General features: G+C 40.0%; 1 protein-coding gene across 1 annotated transcript in view; it reads right to left on the bottom strand.

Moving 5' to 3' along the window:
* The window catches only part of LOC139721313 (transient receptor potential cation channel subfamily M member-like 2), a 433,859-nt gene that overhangs the window by 202,485 nt on the left and 204,768 nt on the right, over positions 1–26,606 (bottom strand). Inside the window, exons 15-16 of the mRNA XM_071632667.1 lie at positions 25,042–25,252; positions 10,422–10,647 (exon numbers count right to left, since the gene is read on the bottom strand). Of these exons, the coding sequence (XP_071488768.1) occupies positions 10,422–10,647; positions 25,042–25,252 (437 nt within the window). The remainder of the gene's footprint in view (positions 1–10,421; positions 10,648–25,041; positions 25,253–26,606) is intronic.

The following is a 26,606-nucleotide window of genomic DNA, read 5'->3' as shown; positions in this document are numbered from 1 at the left end:
ATATTTGAACAGGATAATACAAATAGTCGGTACTAATGCTCGCAATATGCACTAGAAGAATGTGTCGGTGCAACGTTTTCCTCGTCAAATTGGCAATTGCTTTAAGAAACTTCTTGATTGTACTATGCATTACTGAATCATGGGGGGGGGGAGAGGGGGAAACAAAATAAACAACACAGTGCTGTAATGAAAAAAAGAAAGTAAAAAAAATTAACAGTTACGGCAAAAACTGGAAATTCTGGGTGGATAATGTAGATGACCGTAAGGCCGTGAGTTGGAATGAATTTCTGGGAGCCTCCCAGCGAAATCTGGAGGGTTGGCATCTCTGATGTCAAGATATTCTTGTCTATCAGCTCCTGGAGTTGAGAACAGTTCTGGTCTAGAAAGAAGCAAATTGCACAATACTATTTCAGCTTCTTTTTCAAGTTTAAGATGTTGCAAGCACACATGTTTGACGTTTGTTTGGTGCATAACAGAGCTGTCCACGCGGCTTGAATTGCTCAAACTGAACATTGGATGTAGGAAGAAGCAAGTGGGATATCTGTGTCTGGGTCCTCTTCTCCGATGCCAAGGCGATCAGATTCCGCATAAAGCAGTAATCCAGTAGCTTTGGTACACTGAGCAACTCTCATTGAGGTGTGGGCAGATTTGTTAATCAGAGACATTTCATTGTCTGCCTTTCAGAATGCACGAGATCTCATCGCACTGAAGTTTGCGTTATGAACTTGAGCATCTCCAATACAAAAAGCAGCTTTGGGGATCTGCAGAGTGCGAAACAACACCATTAATATCCTTGGTGTGAAATCTAAATCATGATTGCAAGGTCATTGCATACCACTCACAAACGTTCTGAGTTTTGCGCTAATTTATTGTAGCAGGAAGAAAAGGGCATATCAAGCTTAACTGCAGTCTGTTTTGCACTGAATGATTTGGGTTCCGAATCCAAACAGAAAATGGGCTTTGCAGCAATATTTCTGTCCAGAGAGGAAGAATCAGCCTTAAGCTGTGGACAGGATTTTGTACTCAGTTCTACTGGTAAGATACTACGATTTCCTTTTTGCTGCTAAATGTTCTCGTGTACTCATCACATTATCAAGGTTAACTCACCTGACAGACTTTCAGACCTAGAATATGATTAGTGAGAGGCTGATCTCCCCAAATCGCCAACAGCCAATAAACTTAATTGGCCAGCAACATGAGAGCGATGGCAGCTGTATTCTTCATCAGAAATACAATTGTGTATCTGTCAGACGAATAGAGGCCGTTGGTAGGTGTGAACAGGCTCCACAGTGTGAACGTGCCCTGATGTCGACAGTTTCATAGGAGGTCATCCCGTCCCGGAAAAGCCTTTGGAACCTGGTGTATCCTCCGCCTGTACGGAAAGGGTTCCCAAGCTTTGGTCGTGAAGCACTAATTGAAGGGCCTGCAGAAACATACTACAGCAGCATTTGTGGTGGCACTTGGATCCATTGTGTTTGTACAGGGGAAACTTGATATAACGAGAAGGTCGCGGGACCACGCTGTTTTCCTCGTTATAGCCGGTATCTTGTTATATCAGTTGGCACAAAAAAGCAGATCATAAAGACACTAATTTGTACATGTAGGACTACAGATCACGTTTCAATCATAACCTGGCAATGTGTGTGAGAGAATTATCACCTTTATGTGCAAAAAGACGTTTCGCCAATGAAATATGATATCAAGAATGTGTTTCTTAACCCTAGAACAGACGGGAGGAGGGGGGTTGAATCAACCCCCTCTCGACATTTTCCCAACCATTCCGCCACAAGAATTTTTTTGACTGAGCCGCTCACTGACTTTTTACTTTCAAGTCTTGCACATCTTATGACACCACTTTCGCAAAAATCAGGCATACCGTTATGGCGCTGCACGGCCTTTTATACATGCATGCCACACCGAAAATGGCTAAAAAAAAGTGATTTTGTGTACAAAGTCTAGATGCAAAATAGAGTTTTCTCACTTTATCCAAAAAGATATGATTATTTTCACTTTCGTTGGCTGAAATCAATTAATTTTAGCATAATTATGCTTGAAATAGGTTCTGTAATAAATTTTGTGAGAAAACAAGAGACCCGGGGGTCATGCGCTCACCTGAGTATCGCAATTTCACCTTCCATGCATTCTTGCACACTCTTACCTGAGAACATTGGAAACTTAATAGATCTGCATATGGATCCCCCCCCTCAACTCCAGGGGTGGGGGGGGGGGTGGCAGGCAGCCCTGGATCTGCAATGAACCTTGGAACTAAAGTCATCAATGTACAAACTCATTGTATTAACACTGCTTTATCATTTCTGGTTCTAGAGTAGAAGATTTTAAATATTCCTTAATGTGGGGGGGGGGGGGGGGGGGGGCCCTAGGGGCCCACCAAGAGGGACATGGTGCCCATTTGAAGAAATTGAGATTCTATCGCCCTAGGGATGCTACCTACTAAGTTTGGTCAAAATTCATTATGAGGTTTTCAAGAAGAAGATGAACATGTTCAATTCAGGCCCCATTAGGACCCATCCCCATCCCCTCTCCTGGGTCCCAAGGGGGAAGGGGGGGGGGGGGACCCCTGATTCCGCCAATCCCATGAACAAACTTGAAACTACAGTCATCAATGTACTAACTCATAGTATTAACTAAGCCCTATCACTTCTGGTTCTAGAGAAGAAGATTTTTAAAGATTCCTTAATTTTAGGGGGTTTCCATAGTGCCCATTTGAACAAATTGAGATCCTATCCCCCTAGGGATGCTACCTACCAAGTTTGGTGAAAATCAGACATGGGGATCTCAAAGTGAAGATAAAAATGTACAATTTAGGCCCCATTAGGACCCCTCCCCACCCCCCCTCCCCTGGGTCCCCAGGGGGGCACCCCTGATTCCCCCATGAACAAACTTGAAACTACAGTCATCAATGTACTAACTCATAGTATTAACTAAGCCCTATCACTTCTGGTTCTAGAGAAAAAGATTTTTAAAGATTCCTTAATTTTAGGGGGTTTGGGCCCCCTGGGGCCCCCAGGGCCCTGTCTTGTAACGCCTTCAAATCAATCACAAGTCCCCAAATCAATCGCAACTTGCATTGCAGCTCACAAGAAACTTGTGATTGATTTCTATCACAAGTCTTTATAAGACAGGCCCCAGGTTGGCCATGGTGCCCATTTGAACAAATTGAGATCCTTTCCCCGTTGGGATGCTACCTGCCAAGTTTGGTGAAAATCGGTCATGGGGTTCTCAAGAAGAAGATGAAAATGTAAAAAGTTTACACACGCCGGACGACGCACGACGGATGCCGGACGAAGAGTGATCGCAATAGCTCTCCTGAGCCTTTGGCTCAGATGAGCTAAAAATGCAAAAAGGGGTAAAAAAACAAAGAAATAAATAAGAAATTCATAAAACAATAGAATTCATAAGAAATTAATTTTGATACCAGATTTTTTTAAAAGTACATTGTTAGGAATGCTACAAAGAATAATATCACCCAAAATTAGGATGCTATTCGCTTTATTTTCTGAATTAGAGCAAAATTTTATGATTTCACACACATTAATTAATATAGAATTTAAAAAAATGAAAAATTCAATCTTTAATTTCTTTTGTAGTTTTGGTAGATTACGTGACAGGTAATGTATATGCCAATTTTCATGGTGATTGCACGATCGACGGTCGAGATCTCGGGGGGGGGGGGGGGGGAGGGGGGGGTCAACCCTGCCCTGGCTACAAGAACAGCCATTGGCTGGCCCAAAAAGCCCGGCCTGGGCCCCATTTTATCAAAAGATAAATTTAACATTAAGTCAAGATAATCTATGATTAACTTCTCAAATAAACTCTAAGTCCACTTAATCTATGATTAACTTCCAAATCAACTTGAAGTCCGTTTTATCAAGACACCCAGAGTTGAAATCAACTCCAACTTCCTCCCAAATCAACATATAAGTTTTCTCAACCGCTCCAAATCCATGATAACTTTATAGTTGATAAAATATTAACTCTAAGTAGAGACAGTCTAGATAGACTCAATTGTGAGGCAATTTACAGAAGAAAGATGACTGCCACATTTTCCTAGTCTAGCAGGGGTCTTGTCACAAATGTTTTTCTGTTAACTGCTCACTTTCTCTAACATTTAGTTGTGTTTCTTTTATGTAATTATGGTCTTTTCCTTGCATGAAATTCACGATCGGCATGCATTGCTTACGCGACTGCTGCACGCAAACACCCTAACGGTTAGACAGCAGTCTCAATCCCAGCCTGCGCACCCGGCGCCTCGGCCCGCCAATCAAGCCATCGCCAGCAAGGGCAAGTAACCGAGTAACTAGAACCGCGTCTGTGTGCTATGTATATCTTGCCAAAGATCTAGAACCCATATGCGGGGAAACCAGTGATTTCTGACGTGCGTAGGCCTACGTAGAGCTAGCTCATCAATAGTACTAATTAAGAGTTTAGTAGGTCTATACAGAAAATAAAGAGTTTAATTCTATAGCACCGAGTACGACAGTAAGATCTCACCAGTGAATAGGCCTAACGTTAGGTCTAAAGTAACATTACAGCGAGTCGTTTGTACTTACCGTAACACTGCAGACTAGGTCTAGAATTTCGACATGTAGACTCGCGATCTATTCTTTACAAAGCCGATCTGCGCCGTAGAGGTAAAAACAAGCTACTGTAGTCACCACACTCGCACAAGTTTCCATAATCCTACACGTAAACAAACAGAACTTGAAACAATTAATGCATACACGACCTTCACCTTGGACAGTCAGTTACTGTACGTTTATATCCATGTATGTCAATGAATACTGTTATAACGTTAGATTTACTGAGATCCACGTAGTTTGCGGGATCTTTACGGTACGCGCGTACGCAGATTTTCGTTGAGCTCGAGATGTGCTAGATCTATCGACCTACTTTCTTCAATACAACGAAAAAACGGCGTATTTTGCGGTTCTGTTGCAAACATACTTCTAATTCAGCGGCTGTAGCACTATTCTGCGTCGCATTAGCAGACTACGCTTCCGTGACCATGGCAAACAATCATGTACATACGTGTTTTTGTTTGTTTTGTTTTACGTATTGTATTGTTTTTAAGTGGACAGTAACGGAAACCAGCCTCGTCCTGTTTTTTTGTTTTGACTAAATCAATAATTAAGTCATGGTGATCAGCCACAACTATAATCGACTATTAAGTCTCTTCGTAATATGGAAACTTACAGTTGATTTAAAGTTATAGCGGACTTTAAGTTGGATAAAGTTAGTGTTGATTTCACAATCAACGCTAACTTTATCTTGATAAAACGGGGCCCAGGTTTGCACATGACTGTATAGTTTGTGTGCGATTGCGTCACGATCGTCTCTGAACTGGTACAGTATTCATCGCATAATCGGGACAGGTTGGGAGTAGCAAACACGGCCCCTTTAAGCGAGGTGCCCGATTTCGCGATGAGTACTCACCATACACTAACGGCATACGACATGTACATGTAGTGCACACACACACACACACACACACACACATGCATACTGACGTACTGTACATGTACATGAATACACAACATGCTACCCCTCGGCGCGACCCTCCAGCTCTCCCTGCATTCTCGCAATGATGTAGAGTAATCGCAACCGGGTTCGATTCTTCTGTCAAACACGCGTGTACACGTAATCAATGTCAGCTCATAGTCTAGATTCATAAAACGTTACGTATTCGCACATACATTGAACCCTTCTCATCTTTCACGCTCTCCCTCCCACTCTCTCCCCCATTTCACTGAATACGTAACTGTTCATAGCCCTCATTTCAATCACGTAACTTTTGCCCAGTCACAACTGAGGAAGATTGTGACGTACACACAGATCACAGTGTACTGTCTACAGCTGTATTGAAAGTTGAAACCAAAGACAGTAGATAACAAGATACGAAAGCGCGCGATAACAATGGACTTTGCCCTCAGAGTGTATGACTGAGATTAAACAACGCACACAGCCTGGGCTGGATGAGCGAGGCATGTTTTTTATTGGATGTGAGTCGAGTAGGAATTGCAAGCGAGCACATGGCTTTGCTTATGTAGGGGAGAAGAATGTTCGCGAAGGCGCAGCATGTGCTTTGCAATGGCATGGATACTTATACACGGCTTTTTCGTGGCTATGCATGTACATGTACTGGATGGACGGAGGTCAAAATACACCAATCCGAAGCTTGCTTTGTAAGTTTGTTGTAAACGACAACTGATACGGAATCTTTGAAATATTGTTGTGGTATTTTGGTAGATTTTTTGTGTAAAATATTAACAAAATTAAAGATCGCTTGAAGAAAAATTGTCCCGTTTATCAGAGGTCCCCGCCCGATTATCCAGTGAAAATAACGTGCGTTGGAAATGTTTCTGGGAAGCGTATATCATTTAAGCGAGGATCCCGATTATCAGATGCCCGATTATGCGATGAATACTGTACAATGTACATCTGGTAAGCATGTGTTGTGTGTGGAAGGTTTTAACATGTTCTGTTAAACTGTATGCTGTGTGTGTGACACATTTTGCAAAGAAGTACATTATGCAAGCGTGTGTGAAGATTGGGAATTCCGTATTAGAGCTCAGAGCCAATCACAGCATCAGACTGCCTCACACCTTCCACATCATGATGATACATATGCATAGCATTGTACATTCTCTAGTACATTGTGAATGTATACATACACATGTGCACGCACACACACACAGTGTGCAATATGCAGCGCTAGGTGGAGTGCACTGTAGCAAGTGTGCTCGACACATTTTGCGTCGCATTGCCGAGCCATAGAATCTTTGAACATGATCGCACAGGCAAAGTATAGGCCTAAGCTTTACCTTGATACAAGATCTCGCTTTACCTCGCTATAACAGGTTTGGATAATTATGCTTTTCTTTGTTTTGAAATCACAAAATTTATCTTGCTATAGCAGTTATTTCATAATACCTGATCTCGCTATAAGAGTAGCGTCTTGCACATAGACTTGTGTGGAAGGTAAGTTGGGACTGGGAAAGTTTCCTCGTAATACCCGATATCCCGATATAGCAGTGTTTGTTATATCGAGTTTCCCCTGTGTTTGTTGCAGGTCACGACATCACATTTATAGGTTTGTGTTACATACTGCCAGAGAGGTGGGAGGTTAGCCTGCGGCGACCTTGTTCCTAGCTATGACTGTGGAGGAAGGAGTTTTACCTACGGCCTCATGCAAAGTTGCTTTCTCTTTTGATTTGGTTGTTTTTGGTTTCAAGTATTGGCAGTAGCTTTGCTGCCCTTCGTACTCTTATCTTTTGGGGGAACGTTTTTGCTATTTTGTTGGGGGTGGGGTGGGGGGACCTTGGGATGAAACATACTTCAGACTCATTGGCCCGTATTCTACTGTAGACCAAGGTTTAAACCCATTTTAGACTCACCTATGCTTTAGCTAGACCCGTGGTTTAATTTTGTATTCTGCTAGCGAGGTTTAGTTAAACCCAAGTCTATTTCGGGTTTAAATTAAACCAGAAATAGTCTTGGGTCAAGCCACCATGGTGCCCTCTATGGAAGAAGAAATTCTCCCTCTCTGAGTACTTTTCTCTCCACAAATCCACTTAAATTCATTATTGGCAGTGTATCAGCCACATGAGCGTAACTTTCTTGGATTTTGAATTGTTTTTACGGGTATTTATGTCGAACAGGAGGCATGCTGTATTTTTGCTTGTGACGACTCGTGAAGCACTGTACATTACTGTACAGTTTGTGTACGTGTGCGACGCACATCACAGGATACATGGTAAGCGTATAGCGTAGCGGTATTACATGTATATTATACAGTAATTCCTGGCTACTAGCTAGCTTTGAATGCTCAGTACTAGCAGAGCCATTGCGCCGTGCCGGCCGGCGGCACGGTTGCTGTGTGCGCTGGATGGGACATGGCTTTTTATGTCGATTGAATCGTGAATTCGGAATGGATTGGCGATTGATCAAACCAGGACTTTGAGGTAGGAAATTGAATAAAAGCTTTCCTCTTAAGATTGTCAGTTAATAAAAATGGAAACCATTCTAAAATTTAGAAATAGATCTAGTAGGCCCTATGCTATCATCAACCCTGTCTCGATATTAGAAGTAACGTTAGATTTTACCTACCGTACCACACTAACTATATCTAACGTTAGTCCTAATGTTACAATAATGTACTCTAGCTATTCGAATAGGTTCTACTAACGTTAGTAGGACCCTACTCCTAGTCCTAACGTTAGTCCTACGATCTATCTAGGTTCTCGATTGAACAGTTAGTCTATCTTGTCTATGCCAAATCGACCTCAGGCTCAACCTACCATCTAGTCCTACATTGAGTTCTTGGTCTAATCTTCAGCTTATTTTCATCGTAAAGTCTAGACTAACTAACAGTTACAGGTAGTACTAGGTAGTAGTATTTCTAACATTTAGATCTCGAGTCTCTTCTAAGCGTACAAGTACTAGAGTAGAGGTCTAGATCTATTCGTTTAAGTAGTACAAATGTACGTAGTAGGCGTATCTCGTCTGACTCGCGTGTGGCCGGCAAGCTAGCTGCTGTACGTATCCAGGCAGCCACTCGTTTGTGCCACTGGCATTGCATTGGCATTGATCTGTGTGCTGGTACCCTTACCAGTCATCGTTAGACTCGATTTAAACTCGAAATAAACCTCCTCCTGGGTAGGTTTAATCTAAACCCAATTTAGACCACAGCTGGACTTAGTAGAATACAAATTAAACCTGGGTTTAAACCTGGGTCTAAACTGGTGGTTTAAACCCAGGTTTAAACCCCAAAAACCCACTTTAGACCCAGGCGTGGGTTTAAACTCGGGTCTAAGTTTTTAGCAGAATACGGGCCACTTGGTTTTTTCTTTCCATCCCCACTTTAGTGCTAGTAATAGTACATATATGTATCTCCCGCTCTGTGCACCGGGACGGCGTGGTCGGGGGAGAATTGCTCCTCATATTTGCTATCTTTTCTTGATTCTGACTGACTGTGAATTTGTGTTAACTTTGTATTGTTTTACTGCAATTTCAGGTTCTTTGACACATGGACCTTGGAGATGTGAGAGGGGTTGATGAAAAAAACAAACAAACAGATATCTTTAAATTCATGAAATTCTTCTGTTGAGATGTTTTCATTGCAACTGATTGACTAATTGCCCTACATCGACGTAAAGAAGTGCTGAATTGATCAGTGTTTTAGTAGTAGCCATGATAAACAAGGCAAGTGCCGTAAAGTGTCTCGCCCACAAACGTACAACACCTTTTTTTATTATTTTGTTCACAAATGGACCTATGGATCAAAAGTTAGGAGTCATAATTAAATGCACAGTACATTGGGCCCTGAAAGTTCATTGACCCCTGCCTGTGACCTTTGACCTTGTGGTGACCATCAACTCCCCAAGGTACATCTACCATCCAAGTTTGGTCACAAATAGACTTATGGATCAAAAGTTATGACCCATAATCGAAACGCGCCCTAAACACTTAACATTGGGCCCTAAAATTTTATTGACCCCTGCCTGTGACCTTTGACCGTGTGGTGACCATCAACTCCCCGAGGGACATCTACCACCTAAGTTTAGTCACAAACGGACTTATGGATCAAAAGTTATGACCCATAATCGAAACGTGCCCTAAAAACTTAACATTGGGCCCTAAAAGTTCATTGACCCCGGTCTGTGACCTTTGACCTTGTGGTGACCATCAACTCCCTAAGGTACATCTACCATCCAAGTTTGGTCACAAATAGACTTACAGATCAAAAGTTAGGTCCATAATCGAAACGCGCCCTAAAAACTTAACATTGGGCCCTAAAAGTTCATTGACCCCTGCCTGAGACCTTTGACCTTGTGGTGACCATTAACTCCCCAAGGTACATCTACCATCCAAGTTTGGTCACACCTACACTTACGGATCAAAAGTTATGGCCCATAATCGAAACGCGCCCTAAAAACTTAACATTGCGCCCTAAAAGTTCATTGACCCCTGCCTGTGACCTTTAACCTTGAGGTGATCTTCATACTTGGTAAAAGGTACAACTTTGTATGACCACTCTTCCCTCCAAGTTCGATTCAAATTGAAGCCTAGAGTACAGAGTTATTCAAGTTTTTATAGCGTTATGGACAGACGACGGACGGACGACGGACGGATGGACGACGGACGGACAGATGCCGCAGGCGATCCCTTAGTCTCCAATCACCTCCGGTGGGCTCGACAAAAATCATGGGCGAACATACTCGAGCAGGATTCGGACCTACGACCTCCTACGCCTGTCCGGTGATCAGGAGGTCGTAGGTTCAAATCTTGCTCGAGTATGTACGCCCATGATTTTTTATCATGGCTACTACTAAAACACTGATCAAGTCAGTGCTTATTTACGTCGATGTAGGGCAATTTGTCAAACAGATATCTGCTCTTACGTGAAAGTGACTTGTCTCATCAGATATCTTGCCCATCCAAATCTCTGTGAGAAGATTTTGGACACCAGAGTGAGCTATAAAGTTCTTGTTCATGGCATTGACAGCAATGGTCAAACAGGTTGAGTTCCCCCAGTGAGGAAGTTCGCTGACCAGAATCAAGGCAGAGCGCTCCTCATCTTCCTCATAACACTCATTTAACACGCCAATCGCAAGGTCTTCATACGTCCTGAAAGTAATGGAGGAAAAAAGAGAAAAGAGTGTTCATTAGTGTGAATCAAATTTTGTAGCATTTTGTTCACGAGCAAACTTTGATGAGCAGAGTAATTTACAGTGTAATATAACTTTGAATGTTCACATGCAATTGGTGCCTTCGTCAATGAAAGCACAATTGCAACATATCTAATTGTATACATATGCTGGATGTAAAATGTATTGTGTGATGGTGTGAAGACACAATGCTCTGGATCTGTTATCAATGCAAGTTATAATGTGGAAATAGTGCAATATGGTGATGTTGCAAGCAGTTTTTATAGTTGTGGCATTCAACAGAATATCTTCCACACAGATTTACATTGTAGGTACATCAACATTGTTCCTTCATTATCGTATATCCCAGTGTAATAAACTGTCAACAGTTATGGTTTATTGAGAAGTTAATGAAAGCTATGACTTTACTGCATCTTGTATGTTAGTTGCTTCCCTGACATTAAGTTGATTGAAATGCTGACCTCAAAATTGTCTGTGTGTATAAAAGCTCTATGCTGAAATACTGTTATCACATTACGTGGCAATATGTGAATATGTAAATTCATATAATTTTAGCTGTAGAAAATCTGTCTAATACATTGGCTCCATCTGTCACACACAAGGTTAAAATTTGCCCTTATGCAGTTTTCCCCTTGCCACCTCTTGTTTTCTCTTCCCTTTTCTCTATGATTGTTCTTGTTATGCTGAAACAGCATAGGGTGGTATGCGTACATTCACATAACCCAACTTGACTCGGTATTGGAAATGAATCAACGTGTAGCATTCCGCTCATCTTCTTAAAGTTCCAGTTTGTTATTGTTCGACCCAGTAACAGAGTTGTAGATAGACTGGACAGGTATGGGCTCTAACGGCAAAGATGTATTAAATATGTCTCTGGCGACTAAAGAAATTTTCTTGCCACACCCTGTCGAGTGTAGTGTGTATAACAAAAGGGGTTCTGTCTTTATTCTCGTAATGGCTGTTTCACTGGTAGCCGTGGGTGATGTGTATTGTTGGCATCTGGCGCAATACTGTATATGCTATAATTTTCACGTACATAAATTTTCGCGAATTGCCGCTGTCACACATTTTCGCGAGTGGTTAAATTCGCGATTGGGGGACCAGAGAAAATATGAAGTGGCAAAGAAAGTGTGAATTTTCAACTTACTAGCAAATAAGAATGATACTAGTTATACACTGCATGAAAAAAACTTACCAAACTCTGCGAACTAGTAAGTTAGAATTCAACATTTTTGAAGTGGTTAAGTCCATCGCGCTAGATTTCTGACGAGTGGTCCCCTTGCGATAATGGATGGGCTCTCTACAGTATTCGTAAGTAGACGTGGACGTGCGTAAACAAGCTTAGCCAGTATGGTCTGTTCGGTAAGCTGTGACATGGTATATTAGTACTGAAATGTTCGTATCATCAAGGCAAGGGATTCATTTTGGAAGGTAATATTTTCGTGTGTTGTTAATTTCGCGAATAGCTCCCGACTCGCGAAATTCGCGAAAATAAAACCCCCGCGAAATACATAGCGTATACAGTATAGAACAGAGAATCATATTGAAATCACCCTGAGTTACGAGTATGTGTTAAAGGTCCTGTTTACTTTTGGGAACAGTGACTTAAAATTTTTTCAAAATATGACATATAACTAGAAATGTCCCGTTGCCGCGCAGTGCGATTGTATCCCCCGGCATCAGAGAGGGCACACAAACCATCCACCAACAATATGACCTTTGAGCCTATAAAAGACGGAACACTGGAGGCAGAACTTCCAAAATCAATAGGCTTGTAGATTATATCATGGTGGAGCTTCGTACCGAATTTGAACAAAATCTGTCAAGAAATGTAGCCTATAGAGCCCACACAAACCATCCATCAACATGACCTTTGACCCTATAAAAGACAGAACACTGGAGGCAGAACTTCCAAAATCAATAGGCTTGTAGATTATATCATGGTAGAGCTTCGTACCGAATTTGAACAAAATCTGTCAAGAAATGTAGCCTATAGAGCGCACACTAACCATCCATCAACATGACCTTTGACCCTATAAAAGACAGAACACTGGAGGTAGCAGATCCAAAATCTATAGGCTTGTAGATTATATCATGGTAGACCTTCATACCAAATTTGAACAAATCAGTTGAGAAATGTAGCCTGTAGAGTGCACACAAACCATCCATCAACATGACCTTTGACCCTACAAAAGATGGAACACTGAGGGCGGCACATCCAAAATCTATAGGCTTGTAGATTACTTCATGATAAACCTCCATACCAAATTTGAACAAAATCAGTTAAGAAATGTAGCCTATAGAGAGCACACAAACCATCCACCAACAATATGACCTTTGACCCTATAAAAGAAAGAACACTGGGGGTAGCAGATCCCAAATCTATAGGCTTGTAGATTACATCATGATAGACCTTCATACCACATTTGAACAAAATCCATTAAGAAATGTAGCCTAAAGAACGCACACAAACCATCCACCAACATGACCTTTGACCCTACAAAAGACGGAACACTGGGGGCAGCACATCATAAATCTATAGGCTTGTAGATTACATCATGATAAACCTCCATTCCAAATTTGAACAAAATCCGTTGACAAATGTGACCTCTATAGCACACACAAACTATGCTAAAATTTTTTTTTCATTTTACCCTATAAAAGACGTAACACTGAACATCCTATCATATAAAACTTTCGCAATAAAGCCGAAAATATAAAGAGATATCGGTATTTTTCTCAATAAACTGTAACTGTAGACGGTTTAGTCTGGAAACATCTTTAATATAACTATTGTTCATATTTTGCATATTCAACAATACTTAACATCAATTTTACCAAGTCAAATTTGTACAGTGGTTGTTTCTATCCCTAACTCACATTTTAGAACTATTTTAAAGCACAAATGCTGGGTTTTTGTTTCATCTGCAAATGGTAAATTATGCCGTATCAAAGCTAACATAGTGTATTACGCCAAAGTAAATGTATTATTTTGATTTTGATACAATTTTGTCTGTTTTGCTGTCTATTTATATGGTTCTTATATGTTCTGAACATTGTAATGCTATTTCAAACCATCTTAGGTTTTTATGGAGACATTTTTCAGAATGCACCAGGAATATTTCTCTAAAAAGTGAAAAAAAAAATTCAAAAATGCTTATGAAAACCATGTAGAAATTAACATCTTTCCCATATACCGGTAATCAATATTTGGAGAAAATTAGAGGTCAGTATTGTATTTGGTTCAGGAGTTATAATGTCTCAAACTTGAAATCCCATTTTACATAATATCATGTATTTACACGCATCTGTTCCCAAAGACGTCACAGAGGGTCAAATCCAAGATCGAGCTTTCTTTTCAAGTTCCACTCTCTCTTTAAACAAGACCATACATAATCTTAAACATACTAAGCAATGTTCCGTAAGTACACCTCAGTAGATTTGTTGCAAAAACCTCCAAAGTACAGATGCGGTCCAATGGGGCCGCCAATTTTATTGAATTTAACATTTTAAATATACAATTTGATAGAGACATTGGATTGCAACAAATTTGATGTCATATAAATGGGGGGGGGGGGTTGTTTGCTTCTCTTTTTTTTGGGGGGGGGGGAGAGGAAATTCATATTTTTATATTGTTTTGAAAAAAAGAAGAAATGTAAAAATGCATGATTTAGTATTTATCAAAGAAGAACTGAACAATTATTTTGAAACCTGCAATTGAGATTGAGACATAATTCATATTTATGGAATTACAGGCAATATCATACACTGTTGACAAGTTAACATCTAAAACTTGAAAAAATTATATTTATGCATTATAAATTTTGCATACAATGTGTTTACATGGTCACATGAAATACTGTAATGGTCTAGTGACTTGCAAGTGCCTGCAAACTAACTTTTCATGCCAAGTGGTGGGTGATGCTGGTCGCTATTTCTGTGGCATTTCATAGTAGATTGTTCTGAGGCACATAAGATTGAACAGAAAGTATTTTCCAAAAAGAGATAGGAGCTTGGAATTTGGCACAAATTTTGCCAATGTGTCATATTTAGCGACAAAAATAGTATCCACACAAAATTCAAGATGGCGGTAATTAATTGAGGTTGTCATTCAAGGCACTATTTACCATTAGCAACTGATTAGTGCATGTAAAACAAAAACCCAGCTTTAGTTAATTCCTCAAACTAGTTCTAAACTGTGAGTTAGGGATAGAACAACTAATGTACAAACTTAAATCAGTATAATCCATGCTAAATATTGTTAGATATACTAAATAGATCTGATAAGAATGGTTTCTTGCAAAGAAATGGTGATATCTCTGTGTGTTTTAGGCTTTATTATAATCTTTTTTACATGGTAGAATGTTTTGTGATACAATTAACCTGCACATATAAATTGAATGTGACATCATTCCCAATGGTAAACAATATACCTTTGTTGTGTTGCGTGAAAGTTAAATCTCAACTTATAATTTGATATAATTATTTTTTTAATCTTCTTATATTACTGTCTATTATGTTTCTATACATCCAAACGATATTGTACTACAGTCAAACCTGCCTTAGCAGCCACCTGTGTATAGCGACCACCTGTCTATAGCGGCCACTAAAAAATCCCCCGGAGGGAAAAGCCCTGTTAAAGACCCTGTGTATAGCCGCCACCTGTCTAACACGGCCAGCGGCCACAAATTTTGTTTCCCGAGGTAGATTTTAACCTGTCTATAGCGGCCAAAAACCCAATGGAGCCGCAGCCGAGCCGATAATTCAGTGTGTTTTTCTGTTTTGTAGCCGTGCGGGCAACGTTCAGTGATCGCCACCGCTGCATTCATCCCTCATTCAATCATAATAATGCACTAGTGTTAAGCTTTCTTCATGACAATACACATACAGAGATGCCAACCTTTGGAAGCACAAATCCGGACTCAGCAGCTCCAAAATCCGTATTTTTCCACCAGAATCCGTAATTTCTCCATCTCCCTCTTTTTGCTATTTTGAATAAAACTCGTCGACTTTTGAGGCCTACAGGCTCTAAACAAAACATTACGACACATGCCGAAGTATCGAGCTGGACACCAGCACGATAAAGAATCCAAACTACGCAATGTTCAGCGTTGATTGATTGCTTTCTCGCGCAATGCATGTGTACAAGTGCATGTATGTACCTCCAGAAACTTGCTGGGCTGGTTATGGAAGCTTCCACTATCTAGCAGGGGAGGGGGAACCTTTCATCTTCTCAAGAAAGCTTTTGTGTGAGCGAATGCAAAACTCTCTTCGGTGTTTCCAACTATTGTTTACTATAAAACATAATCATGCGTTGTTTTCAGGCTTTTTCATTTTACTGGATTTTAAACATCAGTATTTTCCGAAGTATTCCAATTTCTTTTACCCTGACTGGAATCGGAAACTCTGCTGTAGATGATCGCAAAAATGCTGCGCTGTGTGTGGTTGCGCCAATGTGCAAACACGTGGTTTCACTTTCAAGTTTAAAGGAAAGACCCATGTGCTCCTGCCTAAGAGGTTACTGCAAGTTCGATGGATCGAATGCGCCATAGCTGAGCTGAATGGCTTGTTTACGGTAAACATGGAGTTTAAATTCGATACGAAAAAGTCATTACGTCTTTCACGAGGAAAAACATACAAAACAAACAAACAAAAAAAAAACACCTACGAACGAATGTTGATAGCCAAAACTTTGAAAAGTAATAAGCAGCTATGATGAGCGTGAACTGAAATTAATTGTCATGATTTTGCTGTCTAACCAGGTGATGACTGCATCTCATTGGACCTAATCTTGAATTTGTCTGGGCATACGAGACCTACGTATTTCCGTGATTGCATTTTTAATTGACTGATTAATCGATCCTTTTTTATTGTTCAGGGAACATAAGATATTCGATTAAGTACAATATATTCGACTGTTTGATGTTTCCTACTATGCGCCAAAAGAAAGGATATAGAATCACGATATCTTTGCAATGATTCCTTTAATTCAACTAATGAGCTGGTTCTTCGATCGATATTTCCAGGATACTAACACGCTGTTTATTCCAGTGCGCGCATTCTTTCGTCTGGCACGCACCTGGGTGTGGCACCTGTTTTTGTGGAAATTTCCACAAGGGGAGAGGCCGGGTGGGTGTCAAGTTTCTTCGAGCCGAAGAGACTGCGTGTATTCAGTATTTCACAATCTCTTCGCTCTAATTTATTGTCATTCGTGCTTTCCCCTTATTCTTTGCTGATATTGAACATTTAGATTTAACTTTACGAAGGTTGGTAGAGCGTGGATCTTTTTGTTGTGAGGTGTATGTAATTTCTTTTTTTATCATTCTTTGGAGGGGAAAGAAGAGTAAGGGGGAAAGAAGAATAAGAGGGAAAGTGAAATAAAACGAACGGCACGTACGCTCAGCATTCACAGTAAGACGTCTTTTTGTACCAGCATACGGTTTTCATCATCACCATCAGACATAACTCATATCATTTTAGCCTTTTCCTATTAACATTAAGAAACACGCATAGTCCCTCGAGATAAACACCGAGGAAAATAAATAAGTATAACAAATACAAAAAGTATCAACACCTCCCAACAACACAAATATTTAGAAAAGACAACACACGTCGCTTCGATTCGAAAAAGTATTGCACGAAAGCGGAGAAATCGCCGTTACGAAAATAACATTGCGAGACACTTGAAAGAATTACGTTTAAATATTTCAAAGCATAAAGAGAACGGATGAAGTGACATAAAATGGAAGAAATCGTACCAAACGAGGTGTGAGAAACAACAGAAATAGAACGATACGTTTTTGTAGTAAGATTAGGCCCTAGCAAAAGTTTGCAGCACCGAAAGCTACGCGAAAATCAAATAGATCTACACATTGGAAATTACGACGAGATCCTTGAGATCGTCAATAAACGATACAAAACAAGGGAAATTAATTCACTTTGACCTGAAAATAGTTTGTTGTAAGTATTCTGTTACATGAGATCTCCTTTTATAGGCCTAGAAATACATCGAGTTTCCACGATACTCGGGGAAAGAAAGTTCGAACGCTTTTCACCTGCACATACTGCAGTGCACGTCATCAGTACACGAACAGAAACTCACCTCTTCCTTGCAGAAAAATGATGCAATAACGTTACAAAAAACACACACAACACTCTAAAAATCATTTCGTACTTGGGAGGCAAGGGAAAAATGGAAGAAGTAGAGAAAAAGAAGCAGACATTGCACAACGGAGCGCTTCTACCCCGACTCAAAACGAAATAGGGTACTGTCTATAGTGGCAGCTGGCTACAGTGTGTAGCTAAGCTACATGTACTCACGCTCCGGTCCCCAGCCGGCCGGCCACACAATGGGGATCCCATGGCGATCGATGGAAACATCCAGGGTCCGTAGTAGGCGACAGGGATTCACGCGCGCGAATTTCCGTTCGGTGTACAAAGTACGCAAGCAGCGAATTGCGTGTGCGCACACTTTTCTATAATGGAAGCTACGAACACACACGTCGAGTACACAGACACCGACACACACAAATGCGGGCAACCAGGCAACGCGGGCCGGCTGGAGAATGAAACATGTACAGTGTGTAGTCTGCTAGTACAACACATTGTATATTGCAATTGCTGCATAGGCGATAGGGCATTATCGGAATTTCCAAAAACCGTAATTTTGAGGCGACATTCCGTACTCCCGTAATCGTGATCATTTCCCGTAACAATTACGGGAAATCCGTAATAGTTGGCATCTCTGCACATACTACTGTGCAATAATTTCATATACACCGGCATGGTTAAATGCATGAAACACACGGTGTATGCATACGTACACACATACATGTACATGTAAGGATACAACGATGATACATGTACATGTAAGCAATGCACACAAAGTTGGATTACCTGTCTATAGCGGCCATCTGTCTATAACGGCCACTTTTTCCGTCTCCCTTGGGTGGCCACTATAGACAGGTTTGACTGTAGTGTAAACCATATTGAGGGTCTTTTTTTTTTTGGGGGGGGGGGAAGGGGGGGCTGGAGCTCAATCCAGTGTTTGGGTAAGGCCCAATCTTTGATGAAAAAGAAATGCTTCTGTATCAAAGATATGCTTTTTTACTTGTATGTTACTCTGTTGTTGTAGAAATGTGAATGATGATGGTATATGTGTAATAATGTCTGATCCGTAGATGTCCTTGAAAGCCCTTCTGATCCGAACCCCTCCCCCCCCCCCCCCGAAAAATCCAACCATGGCAGCAATTTCTCAAATTTGCTCTTAAATGTGTTGTGCGAAATTACTTTTCAGTATATCATTAAACTTGAATAAAACTGTACAAATTGATTATTTGTGCTGTATATTCACATTTACAAATAAGCATGCTGAAACTGTATTTACTGTTATTAGATTTTTCTTACATTGTTTTTAGGCTGATTTCATGTGAGTTATAGTGTCACAATTGATCTGAACTTATGCCATTGGTAGATGCTTTCCCATATTAGATATCAGGATCACTCGAGAGTGAAAATGTTCATTTTCACTCATTTAGAGTGACCTCAGGGATCACTCGAAGAGTGACAAATGATCCCTAAGGTCACTCTAAAATGAGTGAAAATGAACATTTTCACTCAAAATTCACTCCAATTTCACTCTAAATTCACTGTTTTCTGTTATTCACTCCTTCAAAAGTGAAAACTTCCACTCATTTTTTTCTTTTTCGGAGAGTAGAATATCACTGGTTTTAAAAATGTCTCCATAAAAACCTAAGACGGTCTAAAATAGCATTAAAATGTAAATAATATATAAGAACATATTAATGGATAGCACAACAGACAAAATTGTATCAAAATTGAAATAATACATTCAATTTGGCGCAATACAATATGTCAACTTTGATGGCTGTCATCTTGATTTTTTTTTTGAGTGGTTGATCTAGGCCTAAATTCTGTCTTAAACTATCTATAACAAGATTGGTGCCAAGTTTCAAGCTACTACCTCTATTTGAAAAATATTTTTTGCTTCATCTCATCTGCTTCAGAACAATCTACTTTGAAATAATAGCGATCAGCGTCACCTGAGCTACCACTTGGTGTGAAAAGTTAGTTTGCAGGCACAAACCCTTGTTTGTCAAAGAAAAAGTCTGCGTTTGCCAAGACTACTACACGCGCACAGACTTTTTTATGACCAACAAGGTCTTGGTCACAACTAAAGTGGCCATTTTTACATAGTGAGTTTTCAAGTTTGAGACATTATAACTCCTGAACCAAATCTGGTACTGACCTCTAATTTTCTCCAAATACTAATTATATGTCAAACAAAATTCCTGAAACATTTCAAGATAATCCTTCAGTCTTTCTCTGATTTATGCTGAATCAAGCATTTTCATGATTTTCCTTTTTTCAGAAAAGTATAAAAAAATGAGTGTTTTTTCCTTAAAATCTCAATCCAGTTATCACAATAACCCACAAAAATGGTATCAACTTGAAGAAAATTTAATTCTCTTTCATATGACATCAAAATTGTTGAAATCTAATGTTTCTATCAAATTCTACCTTTCAAATAACAAATTCAGTAAATATGGCGGCCATCTTGGACGCCATCTTGGATTTGGAGGCTTTCGCAACAAATTTTTTGGGGTAGACCAGTGGAATATTGTTTGTTACAATAAAAACTTAAAAATAAGCATGGTCTACTTAGTTTGTAGAGAGAGTGGAACTCGACCTCTGTTTTTAGCTTTTGGCCCCCCGGTTAAAATGTTGGCGGAACAATTGTCCGCAGAGCAAATGTTGTATCTTTGGAGCAAATGTCGGCAGAGCAATTGTCGGTGGAGCAAATGTCAGGGAAGCAAACACTGCGAAGCATTTGTTGTGTCACAATTTTCTGAGCAATATTTCAGGAGCATATGTTGGCAGAACATTATGTTGTGTCACCAACAGACGCTACAGTGTGTAGCCTTTATTCCATACCTAACAATGCACAATAATCTTTCACAAGTAGAGAGCCTGCAATAAAGTAACAATACTTGACAAATTCTAAGTATTAATGGATAACAGCAGTTTGCCATAACTAACCAAACTGTCTGTTGTCCACAGCTGTTACAAACTACACACATGGCTATAGCATGACTCGATATTATTGATGGCCCAGGAATAGATGTCCGGCAACCACTCTTTAACTCTTAACGTGCCATGGTCGCCGAACAGCGACCTTAGTCCTGACGTGCCATGGTCACCAATCGGCGACTAAGAAGAGCGAGAAAAGCATTGATCATTTAAGTTATTGTGGTACCGTAATGTGTTACACAAAGAAACTGCCTATGATATGTACTGGTAGCTTATTAGTGTAGCCATTGTTTCCACCAAAAATATGAGGATGCTTACATTGGAAAATTTTGAGTAAAAACATGATTTTTCAGCTACATGTATTTTTTTCGCGTTGGGAAAATCCGCAGCGAGCGCACCCTCTGCGAGATGTGTATGGATCAAAAGTCTCATTGGTAAACCACGCGTGTGTATGCCATTGAATCCGCGTGTATTGTCTATGTGGTTCCACTCGCATTGTTCCGCTTGGCTGCTGTCCTGCGGGAAGCTGCTTTGATTTTGTCCCTCAAAGAGAGTCAGCTTTCGTTCGTTGGTCAAGTCTTTCATCCTTTTGTTTGGTGAACGTCACTAATCGTCCCCACGCTAGCATAGGAATTGCGCGCAAAGGCCTACCGATTTCAATAGAGTACCCCCCACACACACCTGCAGTCCGCTTAGACAAAAGAAGGATTAGTAGGTTCTTCCTTCTCGAGTGGACAAAAGACACTCTTCAAGGGCCCGGGACAATTACTTTAGTTTGAAATACAGGATCTGGGACTAAAGGACTCAGATTTGGGAATGAATTACTGAGGCACAGAGAGACATTGCTAAGACAAAATAAACTGCTAGTATCTTTGGAATCATACAATTCTAGAAGACAATGTTTAGGGACAGTGATTTTCCGCGATCGCGGAAAATGGACGGAAAACGCGGAAACGGCCTTTTGAAACGGAAAAAATATTCCACACGGAAAATCACGGAAAATCACTTTTCAACAAAATAAAACACATAAAAGTAAAAATAAATCCAACAGAAGCTGTGAATTAATCATTATTACATGTCCACGATATTCACAGATTGCGGAAACTGAGTTTCTAAGCCAAGTTGTGTTAGTTGCAAGTTCTAGCGATGTCTAACGGCGTTAGATCTAGCGATGTCTGGATTTCAATAACTGTCGAACACTTACTCAATCCAACACCAACAATCATAACCATAGAAGAAAGTCCATTTATATTCCAAAACACAATGTGTGTCTCGCTGAATAATGTGTGATGATAAAGCCAGTATTTTGGCAGTAAAAGTAGCGGCAACAGAAGAAACTGTCTAACTGTCTAACTGTTTTCTGCTCGCGGTAAGCTGTCAGCAGGTGAGTGGAGTGGTGACTTGCTAATATGCCTGCCTGCTCCACATAGTATGTGTCGTGTGTTATGTAGAGCACAGCGCACAATGCATGATTCAGGAGAGTATAAGAGTGAACTCCAAGTTCACGCAGAAAAAAGAAAAATCCCACGATGCCAAGGTGCCATGCCAGACTGGGTGGGGTGGAGAGAGAGAGAGACCAATCAACAGAAGAAACCGCGCGTACTGGCGCATTCTTGGAGGTCATGAACTGTCTGGGGTGTTGGAGATGAGATGAACAGGGAAAGGGGCTGTTCCCAGGCCCTCTCTCCAGTCGAGAAATTGACACGCGCGCGCAAATTCTTCTGCCAACCAGCCAGCTGTCGGAATGTGCTTTGAAGTTACATGGCAGCCTGGCCTGGCTGGCATGAATGGGTGTTGAGTTTCAATCAATATCTACTGTTGTTTTATTCTTGTATTTGAACATGTCGTTTCACCTGACAGAAACACGGAAATCGGGAAGGTGTAGGGAGAGGTTTTTGTTGTGTTGCAATGTTGTGTGTGTTTTCCTCGGTTTTTTTTTTTTGGGGGGGGGGGGGTGGGGGGGGGGGGGGGGGGGGTGGGGACCGAGGCCAGAATCGGGAAAGATCAGAGTGAAATGAGTGCTAGTTTCTTGTCTGGATTATTGACTGAAGAAAGATAAATTGATTGTTCCTTTAGTGCTGAAATCTTTTATCTGTTTAGACCTTCTGAAGGAATAACAGGACTTGACTAGACAGTAGTACACTGTAAATCACTTGACTAGCAAGTCAAGAAAGAGGACATAATGATAGTTGTTGATACTGCAGGCCAGGCTTTGATAGTGATACACAAATATGTACTGTCCCACGGCATGATTAACTGGATTACAATGTATTGACTGAAGAAAGATTTAGGTAGATTGATCGTTCTTTTAGTGCTGAAGTTTTTATCAACACTGCTTATTTAACTGATTATCATGTATTCTGTTTGCAGCTTCTAAAGGAATAAAAACACTTGACTAGCATAAGTCACTAGTTGAGACTCAGAGACTTATATCACTTTGTATATTTTTTTCTAATTTGTAGACAGCAGTGTAAACAGTTGTGTAAACAGCAGTGTAAACAGCCCTCTTTATCATCGCCATAATTGACCTTGCAGATTTACGCATTATGCAATACTCTTCGAACATTATCACTGTGGCAACCTAAACCGCCATTTGGCAACCTAAAAAGCTCTATAGGTTGCCCGGCTGGCAACCAAGGAAAAAAGGTAAGTGAGAGCCCTGTGCATGTTTTGACAGTCGAAATAAATAAATTGTAATACTGATGTTTCATTTCATTTGTCTTCATGGGTGTGTGGTACAGAGGTTGGAAATCATCAGGTATACACTATGCATAACATGTATGAATGTATACACGATTACACAGGTACACAAATTTCAAATAGCAATCATTTAATTTTTGTTCATTTTTGCATGCAAATACATGTAAACGGAATTTGCATTTTTTGCATGTATAATTCATATGGGAAAACGGAATTTCCGTTTTTTCACCATGTTGAAACGGAATTCATGATTTTCTGAAACGGAAAAGGCAATTTTTTGAAACGGAAAATCACTGCCCCTAAATGTTGTTATCATTTGAAAGAGGAGATGATGCTCTAAAACTTTCTCACAGAGTCAAGGGAGCGTTCTATTGAAGAAAAAACACGACTGACTCTTTTGTTCTACACTACACAAAAATTCCTAATAATTTTTTTGATGTATCAATTCTTTCTGCAATATTTCAGGTTCAGATAGATATTATGACAAACTGACTGCATGACACGGAAGAACAATAATTTTTTTATATATGTTGTGTAGAACTCAATTCAAAACAGTCAATATTTTCAGAGATATGGCGGTTGGTTTTAAATTTCATTGTCAGTCCAGTTTCGAAACGTTCTGGCATTAGGTAAAAACCTCTGGCACGTTAGGGGTTTGGGGCCTGGCACATTAAGAGTTAACTTTAAGAAATTATATGTTTTGGTTGACCGATTGACCCATCACAAATTTGTGAATGTGTATACTGTTATAATATGTTTCTTTTTTTCTCATCCAGAATGGGGAGAATTTGCAGCTTAGTGCTTGATAACTGCATGTATTTCAGCTAGCTGCAACAAGATTTGCCAGACTGCAGCGAGTTTTCTTGGCCAAACTCTGTCTATTTTATGTCAAAACTATTTTTTCTCATGGCCAGATTTTATCTAATAAATTTAGATTCAATATGATCATTTCATGAAAATATGGTATCATGGAAAAAATGTATTTATGCCTCAATCTCACCACTGAATATGTTAGACTTAGTGCATGTGGTATTTGAAGTCCTTTATGATACATACACTGCACCAATTTTCACATAACCATCATGGTTTATAATAATGTTACTGTCACAGTAAATCATAACATTTGTAATGCTTTTCTTTCTTATTTCTCACTCCTAGTACAAAGTATTTGAAGCACTTTATCATACCTGCCAAATTTCAGATGATTATCATGATGGTTTGTTTTGTTATCTTTTATACTTTTTCTTTTTCTTTCGTCTTTCATGCCACCAGAAAATGAAATTCTATCATTTGGGTTGCCTGAATGGCGAATCCCCTACAAAACGAGTGTTGAGCCTTGACTGTAGTCATCATATGTAGGGCCTATTTACTGTATGTAATACACAAATGATTTGAACATATCTGCAATGTGCCCCTCAGAAAATACAGTTTTTGAAGGTATGGTGACATTATAACAATTCTGTGAATTAAATGCTGTAACATTTTCACATCAGTCACCATCCTTGTACTTTCCCATATATATATATATATTTTTTCTTTTTTTGCAAATCAATGTCAACTCAAATGTCAGTATTGACCTGCTCAAAACCGATACTTGACTTACTCTGCGTGTTTCATCATGCTCTCACTCTGGTCAGAGTCATCTTCCTTGTCAGCCATTGCTTTAAGAATCTTGCTAGCTGTGAGCGCCGAGGCAATGGATTCCCTCCCCTCCTCCCAGAAGAGGCGGGCCATGTCATGCCTGTTCTGGAGGATGGCAAAAAGGAGGAGTTCCCGAAGTGGCTGGTCGAACTGGTTGGTGACGATATTTTGTTCTGTAAGTAACAAGACCACATTTCAATGTCATCATATGGATAAATTATACATATGAAACATGAGAATTGGGCAAATGCAATAAAATATGAGAAACATAAAGTAAAGATGAATATTGACATATATTGGGATATGACAATGCCATATTACAATAAAATCAACTGTAAGAATATATGTGACCCACTGCAACAAAAGTCAGATCATCAAAATCTGTCAAAACAATCGGATTTCTGTTTTTGGCATAATTTTGTAGTCTTATGTTTTGTCTATCATCTGCCGAAATTTCAAAGCTAAATGATCAAAGGAAAGGTAAGAAATCAGCGTTTTTCTGGGCCATGATTTTCCGATTTTCAACGCAACAGAAACGTGTCTGAAGATTTGGCTTTAGCGCCGCAGCTAGAACTCCGCCTCTAGCAACGAGGGAGTGATCTTATCGGTCAAAGCGTGGCATCCTGACTACTGATTGGTTGTGCGTAGACTGCTGGTGCTAAGCTTGAATGAACATCGAGGAGGTTGCTAGGAGCATACCTTCTATTGTCAAGCGGTGAAAACTGTCTCGCCTCCCCTTTATCATGATAGCGTCGGAAAGAAAACTTTGAAGGCGTTTTTCTCGAAACTCTGATTTTCACAACCACTTGACATGCGCTAACAAAATCATCGATATCTCTGCAACCGCATACTTTTATAAGTTGTGCTATATACGAAATTAAAGTAGAAGAGTAAGAGAATAATGTCATGCCATTTTCAGAAAATTGTCCACCCCGACTTTCGGATCCTTTTGTTGTAGCGGGTCACATATGTCATGGTCATGCTATTGTAGCATCACTAGTGTACACATACATGACGTAGTTCTCCCTATGTATCTTACCAAAAACAGACAAAAACTAGAAATGTCGCTATGGCAACTAATATGCCTCCGCCATAATGCATTATTCTCCCAATAGGTCTATAGTAAGTCTGACAATGTGTGATGACAATTTTACATAACTGGCAAAATATTAAATGACACATTTGTAACAAATGTGTTCAGTGTTCACTCTCCTTGAACTAGGTTTCATTGGATCAATAGCTATATTGTCACAGTTAAGAGAGCAGGTATAATCTGGGAATCTGAGGATTTCTACTTGACCTCTGACCCTTTTGTAAGTTTATTATTAAGTAATCTCCAATGTATAGAGAACTAGAAATGTCGCTATGGCGACTGATGCCTCTGCCATAATGCATGATTCTCCCAACAAGTGTATAGTACAATGTCTTCACAATGTGTGATGACAGTCTCACATAACTGGCAAAATACTGAAATGACAGGTTTGTCAGAAATATCTTGAATGTTCACTTTCTTAGAACTGGGTTTGC

This window comes from Diadema antillarum, unplaced genomic scaffold (assembly GCF_040938485.1).
Source record: "Diadema antillarum isolate AM-2024a unplaced genomic scaffold, OU_Dant_1.0 scf00000001, whole genome shotgun sequence".
NCBI classification, from domain to species: Eukaryota; Metazoa; Echinodermata; class Echinoidea; order Diadematoida; family Diadematidae; genus Diadema; species Diadema antillarum.
This window is presented reverse-complemented; position numbering and strand designations above follow the sequence as displayed.